Source organism: Pleuronectes platessa, chromosome 13 (assembly GCF_947347685.1).
Source record: "Pleuronectes platessa chromosome 13, fPlePla1.1, whole genome shotgun sequence".
NCBI classification, from domain to species: Eukaryota; Metazoa; Chordata; class Actinopteri; order Pleuronectiformes; family Pleuronectidae; genus Pleuronectes; species Pleuronectes platessa.
In genome coordinates, this window is record NC_070638.1 from 19,394,179 (window position 1) to 19,407,651 (window position 13,473).

The following is a 13,473-nucleotide window of genomic DNA, read 5'->3' on the forward strand; positions in this document are numbered from 1 at the left end:
TACAAAGTATATCAATTGCATTAAACTAATGGTGAACCAATCTGGCTGTTGGAGGCTGTAAAAAATCTGCATGAAATTATAGGAAGTATAATCTACTAAAATCTCAAATAATGATGAATAAATTCATTCATTTTTTCAACATGGGCCAACATCTCTCCAGGTTGGTCGTCTTCTATATTAGTAATGTCAGTTTTTCAGGTGTGTGTTTGTATTTAATTTGTATGTATCAACACCCTGACTGAAGACTTTCAGCCTGGATGTGTGTTTTACAAGCATTTTGATATATTAAAAGGCTTTTTATTAAACTCGGAGGAACTTGGATGTTTTACTTTCCAGAGACTGCTTCACTTTAAAGTGAGACGATGCAACTGTTGATGAACAGTGGAAGCCCGAGGCCACTGGAGGAAATTACAGGTTAATGTCACCATTCACTTCATTTCCGCAGACTCTCCCGTGTAAGGACACAATCATTAGATGACCTTCCTTTGGGCGAGTGAACACAACCACAAGCAGTAAACAAGGAATGCTTATTTACTGAATGACTTCAGCTTCTAATATGCAAGAAGAGGATTGAGTTTTTTCTTCTTTCTGACTTTTATCACATGAACCCCAAAAACACAAAAAAACTAAAAGACAACACAGAGCCAGAAACTGTAAAATCAGTAATAATTGTCTTGCTCTAAAATGTACGATGGTTCAGGCAATCCAACTTACTTGAAGAGGTGAATATGATAATATGTTTTCAATATGTTATGAGGAAAAACACTGACAACAATGCGAACACTGAAATTTGTATAATATGACATTTTTTATCCTTGTTTCAGATGAACAGGGAAATAAATATATAGTATGATATCATAAAGTAGGCACTCAAAGGGGAATCAAGGTATGAGATAAATTATAAATCTAAAAGGTATAAAACAATCGTCTCACAACACAAGGACGCTGCAGCAGACTGATCTTTAAAATAGATTTTATTTACCATTTTGTAATTCAACAGTTTTACGATATACAGCTGACAGGACTAAGACATTTTCAATGGATTTTGGCCCTAAAGGTTGAAGAACAGGAAGAACAGACGTGGTTAGATAGATAGACAGATAGATATGACAGAAGGTACCAGAAGAGTTGTGTTCTCTTTTTCTCACTTGTGCTTTTCTTTCTCCTCTCCTCCCAGAAAAAATTACATTGGCATAGCAACAACACAGCATGTCCATCCACTGACACTTGGACCTGGTTCTTTCACCCACACCACTGAAAGAAGACATGTATCATATACCTGCTTTTTTCACCAGAATGAAAATGTGAATAATTGTTGTAATTATGTTTCTTTTCTTGTTTGTTTAAAAAAAGAAAAAACTTCTTTAAAGTGCTGAGATTATTATTATATGAGCAGTAGTAAGAACTTCAAGAGGTAACATTCTGTAATAGAAACAAGGTAAACTTTTTTTAGTGCAGTGGAGAAGGTGTGCAAAAAGTGGTCCAGACTTTCATGTTGGGTTATGTTGTTCGGTGATAGTGAGCAAATGGGTCAAATTTGAACTTCTTCAGGTGTGTAGTCTTTTCTTTTAAGGGGCCAAATGAGTCCGGTATTATTGTTTTGGTAGCTTAACACAACAATCAGTGGTTCATTTTCCCAATAGATCAATTTAAAATAGCAACACGACCCTCGTCTGATACACATAACTTGTTAAAACGTCTACATAAAACAATATCATGCTCTGGTATTATGCATCAGAGCTGCACAAGAGTGACAACGTGACTTCATGGGTCCTGATACTGATTCAGTCTTGGTTGCAGAGTAATTTTGGTGTTTTGATTTTGCGCATTTTCCAACATTTTCTAACAGCTACACAGAAATAAAAGCCAAACTGTTCATTTTAAGGGCCACAGGCTATGTAAAGGTAAGCAGCAATGTGCGACTGGTGGCACTGCACTGTGTAAAATATTTCATTTGAGTACATGTAACAGTGTTGTTGAAATAAAAAAGAAAAGAAGCATCGTTATGTAGCTGCAGCCGCCGTCTACACCAGAGCTCACAGTAAAACAACCATTCTTCTGTAGTTCAAGTTTCGATCCAAAGCTTTTTGTTTGGCAATGCTTTGAGTATCAGCTGGCTTCATTTTAATTTTTTCTTCTACGAAATACAACTTCAAAAACGAAACAAAAAAGTAGTGTCATCAACTATGGGTAAACAATGATTAAAATCCAAAGATAAAACATGTAGTTTCTTTCTCTTCTTTTAGTACAAAAATGTTTTTCTCTCTTTAACGATAAGACTGTCGATTATTAGCAGAGTAGGACATGGCTAGTTCTGATAGATTAGAGGTACACCGACATCAATAGTGACACTACACGCCTGCTCTACGCGCAGGCTCAGCAGTAAGAGCTAATCCACTACACACAGATTTCACAATACACCTGACTTCGTCTACGTCACGCTACGAGAAAAATGACAAACCAAAAACGGAAAAAAAATTAAACAGTGCCCACCCGCCCCCAGAAAAACACATATCCATCCCCCATAACAAAAGTAAAGGTAAGACACGCACACAAACACACAGTCCAATTATATGTTGTTTTTACATTACTGTACAAAGGGAGGGAGAGATGTGGGGGCCAGCAGAGATGGAGAGGGTCGGGATATATTGAGATGGTTAACACGGCGGCCTAGCCTCACTTACTACAGCATGACCACACGAAACAGGAACAAACAGGAAACGGACTGAACTACAGGCTGTCCCAACAGGATGACGAGTTCATGTTCACCTTTTTCAAGCTTCCAAGGGCCAACTTTGAATTTCTGATGCCGTCTTCAGAAAAAGCAACCCAATGTATTTAGATTATTCTCTTAAAGATAGGGTTGGTAATCCTGGAAAAGCTATATGCAACCCACCCCCTTCCATCAGCGCTCTTGTCAATGCTACACCCCCAAAACACAGGAACGTGCTCTTACTGACTACTGCTGGACCTCGCTAACCATCGTCACTGGTTTAGCAGTGTACGTCTCTCTAGCCTCTCTGGTTTGTGATGGGTAAACACAGGCAGGTACAGTACGTCTCTATAGCGACAGGCCAGTACGTAAGTCAAGGATTTCCTTTAATCGTGTTTATCACAGTCCTGCAAGGGCTGCAGACACCGGCTATCGGGACATGGAGAGGATTTCAACAAATATGATCAAAAATTTCAGAAACAATTTACCAACCTGACCTTTAATAGAGCACCTGGTTTCAATGTATTTCTAATAAAAAATAAACACTATTTCAACACACGTCAAGTGTGGTGTGAATACTTATTGGATGAGTCAGAACCTGACAGTTAAAACCGATGACGAACTATACAGACCAAAGCTACGATTCTCCATCTACTGGATTAGACACAATCTGAGAAACCTTCCTGAACAAAGGCCTGATGAAAACCTGGTAGAGGTTTGTGCTTGTTTTCAGAATGCCCACTGTGCTCATCAGGCTTTGTGTTTATGTGCTTAACATCAACGTCTTCCTCTGCGCAGGTTTTTTCTCTAATACTCTGAGACAATTGTCCGTTTTATGGACGTTTTGTGCTTGACTACGCCTTTGCTGGGACCAGTTGCCTGGCAACCAGCTGTATTTTCTTTTTGTGCGATTTAAAAAAAACATGAACTGTGGCCATCACTCACTTTTTACTACATAGTCCAGTGTATAGTGAGTTTGCCAATGTGTAGTTTGTATTTATAATGATTTAAACCCTATATAATGGACTGATTGTACAATTGATATGTACCATAATGCATTGGACTCCTATTAACTGTAAAATAAACTTTTAACTTGTATTAAAGGAATTTTCCATTTGCCGTATTATTGTTTTGATGCACGTCATAACCCCGCGACATTGAGATGAGTACAAGCACAGAGAAAATGTGCAGAGTAGTGTATAGTCCTCTTAATAGAGGTCTCAGTGGGGGGTAGTGGATGAGTGGTGGACTTTGAACACAACCAAGACATATCATGTGCATTGAGTGTTAGAGCTGATTTTCCCCGGTTTCCAGTCTTCATGCTAAGCTAAGCTAACCGGCTTCCGGCTCCAGCTATTCGAGTGGTATCGATCTCCTCATATTGCTCTCAGGAAGATGGCAAACAAGCGTAGACTGTTCGAAAACTCTTCCTTCAAGTCTCCCTACATATAAATATGCTGCATATGAAATACTGATGCATTCCCAAGAACCCCAATCCCCCCTTGTCAAGCGAACTGCCCCTCACAACAACCTGAGCAGTAGTCCAACAGGAAATCTGAGGATGAAACATGTGGCACCAGATAAAAATCACCAACAAGCTGTCCAGATGAGAAAGATATATTTACTCCACCTGATACCAATATAAACCTTGGTCATCCCACCACTATAACTTTCATCCAATCACCCCCTCCCTCCCCAAAAAACACCACCACATATCAATTCACAGATGAGGAATGGTAAACATGGTTAATTATGATTCTGTTGTTTTTATTTTTTTGTACAAAATAAACATATGCTGTCTTTATAATTATTTACTAAGTTACTTTACAATAACGAGAGGTAAAAAGGAGAAGTCTACCGAGAGAACAATACTACATGAGCTAGATTTCAAACTACAATAATTCAGCGATGATCTTTATTCTACGTTCTTCTGGAAACCAGCTGCGTCTCACTGCCTCCTCCATTAGTCGCAGCACAGCTTGGCTCAGAGCGTTTAAAAACAAGTGTCCGTAAAATACATTAAAGGTTCCACTGACGGTAAGAGGCTGACACCAGATCAGTCTCTGGGAACATATGTTACCAAAAACATGTGAATGGACTCAGGTAACATGTAGGTAATGTTTTTGGTAACATGCCTGAATGGGGGCGGATTGCTACGACCCACGGGAGACACACACTCCAACACACCTATGATTCCTCTCACCGGCTACCTCGTCCAGCCCGAGTTCCTCCGTCACAGGCCACATCCCAAGATGCATTTCATCCAAGAAAGGAATGCCTGGAAGACTTCAAGATGGGATGGCACTTCTCGATTTAGAGTTGCATCAACCTATTTTGTGTATGTGTGTGTTGGGATTTTCAGACAGCAAGGTGTTTCTCAACAGGCCACCATAGTGGAGACATGGTTTCCAAAGGTGAGGAACGACTACAAACCATTAAGTTTAACTTCGCGTGGACCCTGAGAAATGGCCATGGGATCCCTTCTGACAAAAAACTGGGAACAAATATGCTCCGTGTATGTGTGTGTGTGTATGTGTGCGTGTGTGTGTGTGTGTTGTGAGTCACAATACAGTTGAAGTTCACTGACGTTTCTCTGAGTTCTCAACCTTTAAGCAGCTTTAGTAAAAAGATAAAGTTAAAAATGGAGGAAATTTCCACGGACTAACAGCCGTAAGTGTCAGTCGCTAAGAAGGAGCAGCATAAAAAAAAAAAAAGAGGCTTAGTCTCAAGCAGAGATCAACTATGGTTGAGGTCACTGTGTGCTGTAAAATGTACAATAGTGTGAGAGTGTGTGAACGAGTGTTTCCGTCTCTTTTCTGGTCATGAAGTTGAGACTGCTTCCATCCCTCAGCATCATCACACTATAAATGGCCAGTGCAGGCACAGTTCACTCTCCTTCGCTACGTTACAGCACCACGACAAGGTCTCCAGCCGCCAAATCACCGCCGCTTGAACGTCACGATCCCCGAAAAACAGACCTGACTAACTGAATAAAGGAGAACAGTGTGTGTCTCTATGTTGCTGCATGCACACGACAAACACATGCAGCGTCACAATCTACTATAACTCCAATTGCATATGCAGGTGACATATACAAGGGAGAAAGGAGAAACAAACTGCATTATCAATTTTTGTCGGACAAATTAACACACAAACAAACGACGCACACACACGCAAACTCTAAACTCACACTTACACACACACTAATCGTTTGGATGATGACCCAATTTTTTCTTCCTTTCGTTTTTTTGTTCTTCGCTTATCTTGAGACGACACACAGATAGAGAAGAGGTTAGGATTGAAATAATAAGCCTTTACAATATGTAAAGGTCTCCAGCGAATCGGATCTCCCCCACAGAGGACTGTGGGAAAGTGGGGTGAGGTTGGAGGAGAAGGAAGGACAAATGGAGGAAGAGAAGGAGGAGATGGATGGGGCGCCGACAGAGTCGGGGGAGGGGGGAGGGGGGAGGGGGGGAGGAGGCCCTCTATACACTGGGGTTCGGGTTGTTCTGTGTGTTGGTGGAGCCGTTGCTCCCCTGAATGGTGAGACTGATGTCATCTCTCCTCTCCGTCTCCTCCTCCTTCTCCTTCAACTCCTCTTTCTGCTCCTCCTTCAGCTCTTCCTTCTCCTTGAGGGGACAGGAATCCACGGCGTCTTCAGAGGCCATGGGAGCGTAGTGGCCTGTCCGGTGCTTCTGCAGGGCGGGGCCCCAAGATGGATCACATCGGCACGCGAACTTCAACCGCTGAGACAGAGAGACGAAGAGGAACACGTCATTTGGAGAAGCTTCAATATGAAGAGAAACTTTGGGGAGTCATTTAGATGATGATACAATTCCAGAAGGACTGAGTTAGAAGTACAGTGTTCAGGATATCAAACACCAGCTCCATAAACACTCGACAATGTCAATAGATGTGTTCATTAACTGACATTTCATCGGCTTTTATCTTTCACTCCTCATGCTACAGTAGTTTGTCTTATTTCAGCGTTTAGTTTGTCAACAGGACTTTTAACCTGAAACCATTTTTTCGATTGCTTTCAACAACTAGAGTGTCACCATGTAGCACATACTTCCTCCAAGACCCAATAGTCCCTCATTGATATCTGTTCCATAAATATGCCAGATCTTTATTCATCAACACCCATGAATTATTCCCTGTAAAAAAAATCTTCCTCGCCCCCCCCTCTCCAAGTTGGTTCAGGATTTTTTGGTGTGTTATCCTGCTTAGGGACAAATGACGAAAACCTTGGTGTAGGTAACACCACTCCAAATTGTTCTTCACACTCATACGTCTTTTACACCAAAATTAGCAGGTGGGGCTCTACACGTATTTACAAAATGTCGGTATACCGGATAGAAAAGAAGCGTTTGACTGAGGTTTGTTTAGATGGTGAATAACACCAGACTCCTGAAGGTGATTGTAGGATAAAAAGAGCTGGATAGAAACCTTTGTGATGAAAACTGTCTGGGAGATGAATATCAGATTTAGTTTGAATGAAAGCATTATCAATTACAGAGAAAAGTGTCTGCCAGAGTTTGATGCAAACCGCCCACGTATGTTTAAAATAGTTCAAATCAGACAAACCAAAGGTTATTTCATAATTTTTTGAGGAAAGTCCTTGCAGCCTTGCTGTGCGCCATTGTTCTATTTGTGCTCCGAGTTATGTGATCATGGATATAAAGATTTTAATAAATAAATCAGTAAAATCTGGACTCTACACTTTGTTTATGCATATTTGAGTAAATGTATTTATATACAGTATATACTATATAGTTGGATTTAAATTCATAGACATATCTGTGTAGCCATCATACTGCTTGCATTACTTGACAACATATTGTCCAGCTAATCATCAAAGGATTGAAATGTTCATCAAAGTGAGGAGTGCTCAGGCAACTCTCTGATTGGACATTGAGTGGAAGGGGGCGGTACCTCTCTGAAGGTGGCTCCTGGGGACCTGGAGATCTTGAAGAGGGCATAGACGGGAATGCAGATCACCGAGGACATAGCCATGCAGAAGCCAATAGCCAGGGACCAGCCGGGGTACTCATAGTTGTTGTAGGTGATCGGTTTGTACTGGATCACTGTGAAGATCAGGATGAACTACAAGAGCAAAGGAGAGAGCGAGAGAGAGAGACTGAGCAGAGTAGACGGTGATGAATTCAAAGCATCTTGCAAAATACGTGAACATTTATATTGATCATCTTTAAACAGTTTTTGGCAAAGGCATACAAATATCAATAAAAATAGCGACAATTCAGCATGTGGCCCCATCCTATTCACAGTTTGTGTAAAAAATGTATGTTGTTGCTACTCTCAAAGTAAAAAAGTTCCTGTACAACTGACTATGTTTTGACGAACTTTAGTCTATACAGGTCAAATAACAGCAGCCAGCAACACATTACATGCTTGCTTTTATTTACAAGCAGCAGATAAATATAATTATAAATCCTGAGTCTCGCCAGCAGCAGCTTGGTCACAGTTCTAGCAGAGGCCCTGGAGAGCAGGGCATTAATCTGTGTGGTGAAATGAAAGAGAGAACAAAAGTGCCTGAAGTCTGACCAGTAATCCACAACAATGAATTTCTTGGTTTGCCCAGCAGCTTAGTGGACTAATGCGCCTGCTTGGGAAATACCATTGATAGCGGCTGCATGTGTCCATTTCCCACTCAAAAAGATTTTGCTTTTAGAGGTTTATATTGGAAACAAGGCCAAACAGCAGCCAAACAGATTAGTGGTGATGGCAGCTGAAATATAGGCCACGTCCCGAACAATGTGTCAGCAACTCAGCTAAAGTTTGGAACCTCGCACTCCTTTAAAACCAGTGCATGGTGTCTGTCCTGCAACGACATCCCAATCTATTTCAAGGGCACAATGTAGCTTTACGGGACTGAAACAGTGAGAATCACAGGTTCCATCAATGTGACTGTGGGCTCAGATCAGAGAGTGTGTTTGCTGTGTGTGTGTTTGTGTGCGTGTGTGTGTTGACATACAGAGATGATCATGGGGGAGACGAATCTCCAGCAGACCCTGAAGAAGAGAGGAGGAGGGAAACCCAGCATCATTTCAACATCTCTGAAATAGTTCCTGTGACCTGCGGCGAAAAACAAGGGGTTAGTAAATTCTGTAAATTCTAGGTACAAAAGGAAAAGGAGACGCAAGAGAAGAAAGAAGGTTTCTGTCTAATCTTGCATACTGAATACATGTCCTTAGGCCTCTAGGAATCAGTACATCTGCCTGTGGCACAAGGAATGTGGGTGTATAATGGTGAGTTAACAAGTTAATTTGCAGAATTCATGTACTGACGAGGAGTCGGAGAATTTCATTCTTGCTCAACTAAGACACACTGACATTAACTGCTGATGTTCTGACAGCTGATTCTATTTCTCTGTGCGGGGTCATCATGTCAAGGTATGAACCCCTATCCACAGAGATAAGAGAATTAAAAACGACTGGGCCTCATGTGTTTAATGTTTACAATAATGTGATTTTTCTAAATTATGGGCCATAGAGGGGCCACAATTTACATAGAGAGGCAAATAATTTGTCTAATAAACCTGCATTCGAATAGTCATATTTATAGTCAGTAAGTGAGTAGTTTTGTCAAAGACAGGTGCAATTCAGAGGCCAATCAGATTTCAGCTTGGGCCAGTGCCCCCCGGATCCACCCCCAGATCTGCCTCTGCACACAACAAAACCCTACACTCAGTCTGTTTCACTCCTCACCATAAATATACATGACACAGATGCACATGATGCAGGAGATGATGACCAGAGAGAAACTGGCAGCGTAGTTGTCCATCAGTAGCAGCCAGTAGATTCCTGCCTGCACACAGAAAACAAGAGTTAAAAGGTGCATCTCTATGAAATGAACACGAGCTGGATCGGTGTGAGTGGGACTTACCTGTGTCGTTAGTGGCACTCCCAGTAAGAATCCAACTATGGCCACTGACAGCGTGACCACAGTCTTGTTCCTCATGATCCAGTCGGTGCCAATCTCATCGACGATGGCCGTCACCAGGGTCTCCAGCAAACAGAACTGAGAGAACAGGGGTGAGAAATGTAAGGTTTAACGTGAGAGCTCAAAATTCCTCTTACATGCCATAAAAGAATATTTAGACTTGAGTAGTTGTTTTTCTGTGCAATCAACCTTGACTCACTCATTACAGAGCTGATGCTGATAACATTATTGAGGGATGAGGATCTTAATCTTAAAAAAGCAAATATTCTGCAAGTGTCATCTGAGGATATTCACTTTGTAACATTCAAAAATAAGCTTTTGTAGCATGACCAAGAGCAAATATGTTAAAACACCTTCTGACTATGAACGCCCACTGAGACACAGGGTGTGTTCGGGAAAGTCTAAATCATTTCACTATTCCTTGACCCTAAAGGAATATTTCAAGGGGTCAACTTAGGACAGGAGAAAGGTGCAGGGAAACTTCACTTATATTCTGCGCTTTAAAAAATAACTTTATTTTCAAATAAAGATATACATTAAATGTAGAGTACTATGTGCTGTAATCTGTGCTCTGAAAGAATGACATGTCCTAAGACAAGATGTTATCAGTTCATGCAGAGACAGTATTTAATCATCACTTACTCACAGGAAATAACAGATTTCATAAAAAGTTGAAATAAAACAAACTGAAATGAAATAGCTCACCTGAGTCCCCAGTCCCAGGAGGATGAGCATGAAGAAGAAGAGCAGCGACCAGAGCGGTGAGATGGGGAGCAGAGTGAGGGCTTCTGGGTAGGCCACAAAAGCCAGGCCTGGGCCGTGGTCAGCCACCTCGGACACGGGCACGTTCAGGTGGTGGGCCATGAAGCCCAGGATGGAGAAAATGACAAAGCCGGCGTACACACTGGTGGCACAGTTGGTTATGCTGATGATGATGCTGTCTCTGTGTGTGGCAAAGAGACAAAGAAACGTGGTGAATGGTAATCATACGTCCTCAAAACACTGTGGGTTGTGTTTATAACAGGCGAGAGTATTAGGCCATCACATAAGAAACACATAAGAAAAGGATTATTCTTCCTTTCTTGCATTACGAAAATGAAGTCAAAATGTCAAGAAAAAATGTAAAACATCAAATTAAATCAGATGGGTTTTAGTTGCATATTGAGAATAAAGTTGGAATGTCAAGAAAAATGTTGAAGTAATAATCAAACTACTAACACACACGCACACGCACACGCACACACACACACAACCACACACAGTTTGCTGTTGACTCATTTCCGATTTGTTTCTTTTGTCAGACAGTAATACTTTTTGTAGGAGTTTTGGGTCCAGAAAACACTTCGCTATTAACAACTATCTACATATACATACACACACACACACACTTATTCATACAGTGTATCTACAGTATGTTATGGTAAATAATTGTTCTTGACGAGATTACATAAATAAAAAAGTCTGTTGTCTAATTCGTAACACAGCAGCTGTAATGAGAGCAACTCTATCCTACAGACAACTGTCTAGAAAATCTATTTTTCATTTTACGACCAAAATCTTGCATTGTGTAAATCCATGAAATATTCCTTTAAAAGGCAACTAATCTACCCAAGGTCTGTAAAGTGCCAGATAATTGCTGTGATATATGTGTAGAAAGCAGGGGAAAGCTTTTTCATTTTCAATAGCGATGCAGCATTTTTCTATAAGCACCTTCTATACTTATCTTTTGAATGTGTTGCCCTGGCTCTGGGCTGCACCTGTTTCAGCGGGAGGATGTGTTTAGAGCACCTCTGATCTTCACTCTGTCTCTACCTCTCACTTGGACTTTGTTCACATCTAACAGGGGAACCATGCGGCTACGCTTGTTTCGTCTCCTCATATTTCCCATCAGACCTGATCACGGAGGACGACTCTGATAACGTTGCTGTCCGTCCCCCTGCACGGTCCCTTCCCCCGTTCCCTGACGTGCACTTCTGCATATGCACCGACTGGTGGTGTTGCAGGAGCGCACAGAGCGACTCCTCGGGGACGGAGCTGTGGAGCCCGTGAGCTGATTAGGCCGCCGGGCAGCTGTGGGCGCTGATAGCTAAAACTCCAAGCCGCTGGCAGAGGAACAAATTATATCTGCGACCCCCCCCCCCAACCCTAAACACCCTCCCTCCCTCTGTCAGCATGATGTGTGGACAAGCTCAGGAGAGTGAGTGACAACTCCTCGTCTCCTTATCTCCTCCCTTTCCCCCCCTTTACTCTGTCTCAACCCTCTCCTTGGCTTCCTGTCCGTTCAGCGCGACCAGCCCCTTAACACGTGTCCAAATATATACTATCTCTGTCCCTCCTCCTGTCCCACCTTATCTCAACTTCTCCCTCCATGTCTCTTCTCCTTTCAGACCTGTAGCCTAGAAGTTGGCTCCTGAGTATTTGATCCTTTTCGGGTCACTTTCTCCATCAGCCCTGACTCATAGGGGGGGGGGGGGCATACAGCCAGCACACCTTTCAACAACTTGTCTCCTTCTCTCCGCTTGTCTTTTCAGTCGAGCTTCTAGTCGATTCTCAATATTGGTAATTCTATCCCTTTTCCTCCTCCTGACTCACCTCACCTCCGACGCCTCCTCACTACCCACATCTAGTCTCTATGATTAGTGGAAATAATGGGATGCCGGTCTGTTGCTGAGACACTGCTTCGCAACAGAGCCTGATGCAAAATGAGCTCAGTCGTACTCGCACAGGCGACAGCAGCCAGACACTGGCACACTAAATCGGACAACCAGAATTTTAATTCTGAGTTTTAGTTTGAGTGAGACACTGTAGAAATCTCCAGATGCCTTTCAAAATGTAAAACATTTGATATTTGTAGGAATTTAACAATCCAGTTATATCATGTCCCTTAATGAGGTGCTGATAAGCTGATTTGTCAACCTTCAGACAAAGCGAGGATAGCTGTTTCCGGATGTCGATGGGGAGCTCATTCCACCATTTAGGAGCCAGGACAGCAAACAGTTGGGATTTTGATCAGTGTCTAGCTCGCAGTGAGGGAGCAACAGGTCGATTAGCCGAAGCAGAGCGGAGTGAACGAGCTGGGGTGTAACGTTTGACCATGTCCTGGATGTAGACTGGACCTGATCTGTTCACAGCATGGTAGGCAAGAACTTGTGTTTTGAACCGGATGCGGGCAGCCACTGGTAGCCAGTGAAGGGAGCGGAGGAACGGAGTAGTGTGAGTGAATTAAGGTTGGTTAAAAACCAGTCGAGCTGCTGCATTCTGGATGAGCTGCAAAGGTCAACTTTACGGAACTTATAAGCTAAGTTGGCTAACACATTAATCTAGCTTTGCCATAGAGTCACGAGAATGATATAGATCTTCTCATCTAACTCTGCAAGAAAGCAAATAGGTATTTCCAAAGACGCTGTTCAATAAGTCTGTACCAACCTGAAACAGTTGTTGTGGAACTTGTTGTAAGAAGCCATGGTAATGAGCCCACCCCAGGCACAGCCCAGAGAGTAGAAGATCTGTGAGGCAGCATCTCCCCACACCTGCGAAACAAACCCACACACAGTCAAAGGCAGTGCAAAGTTAGAGAAAGAGCAGTTTCTACTTCCAGTTGATTAATCCCTGTGTCTCTGTGAGTGTTACCTTTGCGTCAAGAACCTTGTGCCACTGCGGAGTCAGGTAGTACTTGATGCCGTTGATGGCTCCATCCAGGGTGATGCCACGGATGAACAGGATGGTCAAAACCAAATAGGGGAATGTGGCTGTGAAGTACACCACCTGGATACGCACACAAACACACACACAGCCCC

At 42.4% G+C, this 13,473-nt stretch overlaps 1 protein-coding gene across 3 annotated transcripts in view; it reads right to left on the bottom strand.

Annotated features, from left to right (window-relative positions):
• Positions 1 to 956: 956 nt before the first annotated feature.
• Positions 957 to 13,473, bottom strand: part of slc6a9 (solute carrier family 6 member 9) — a 56,349-nt gene continuing 43,832 nt past the window's right edge. For all 3 annotated transcript variants that reach the window (XM_053437135.1, XM_053437134.1, XM_053437136.1), the window contains 8 exons: positions 13,307 to 13,441; positions 13,103 to 13,206; positions 10,382 to 10,619; positions 9,620 to 9,754; positions 9,442 to 9,541; positions 8,709 to 8,809; positions 7,649 to 7,819; positions 957 to 6,459 (listed from right to left, as the gene is read on the bottom strand). In XM_053437135.1, coding sequence (XP_053293110.1) covers positions 6,199 to 6,459; positions 7,649 to 7,819; positions 8,709 to 8,809; positions 9,442 to 9,541; positions 9,620 to 9,754; positions 10,382 to 10,619; positions 13,103 to 13,206; positions 13,307 to 13,441 — 1,245 coding nt within the window. In that variant the 3' untranslated portion in view covers positions 957 to 6,198. The remainder of the gene's footprint in view (positions 6,460 to 7,648; positions 7,820 to 8,708; positions 8,810 to 9,441; positions 9,542 to 9,619; positions 9,755 to 10,381; positions 10,620 to 13,102; positions 13,207 to 13,306; positions 13,442 to 13,473) is intronic.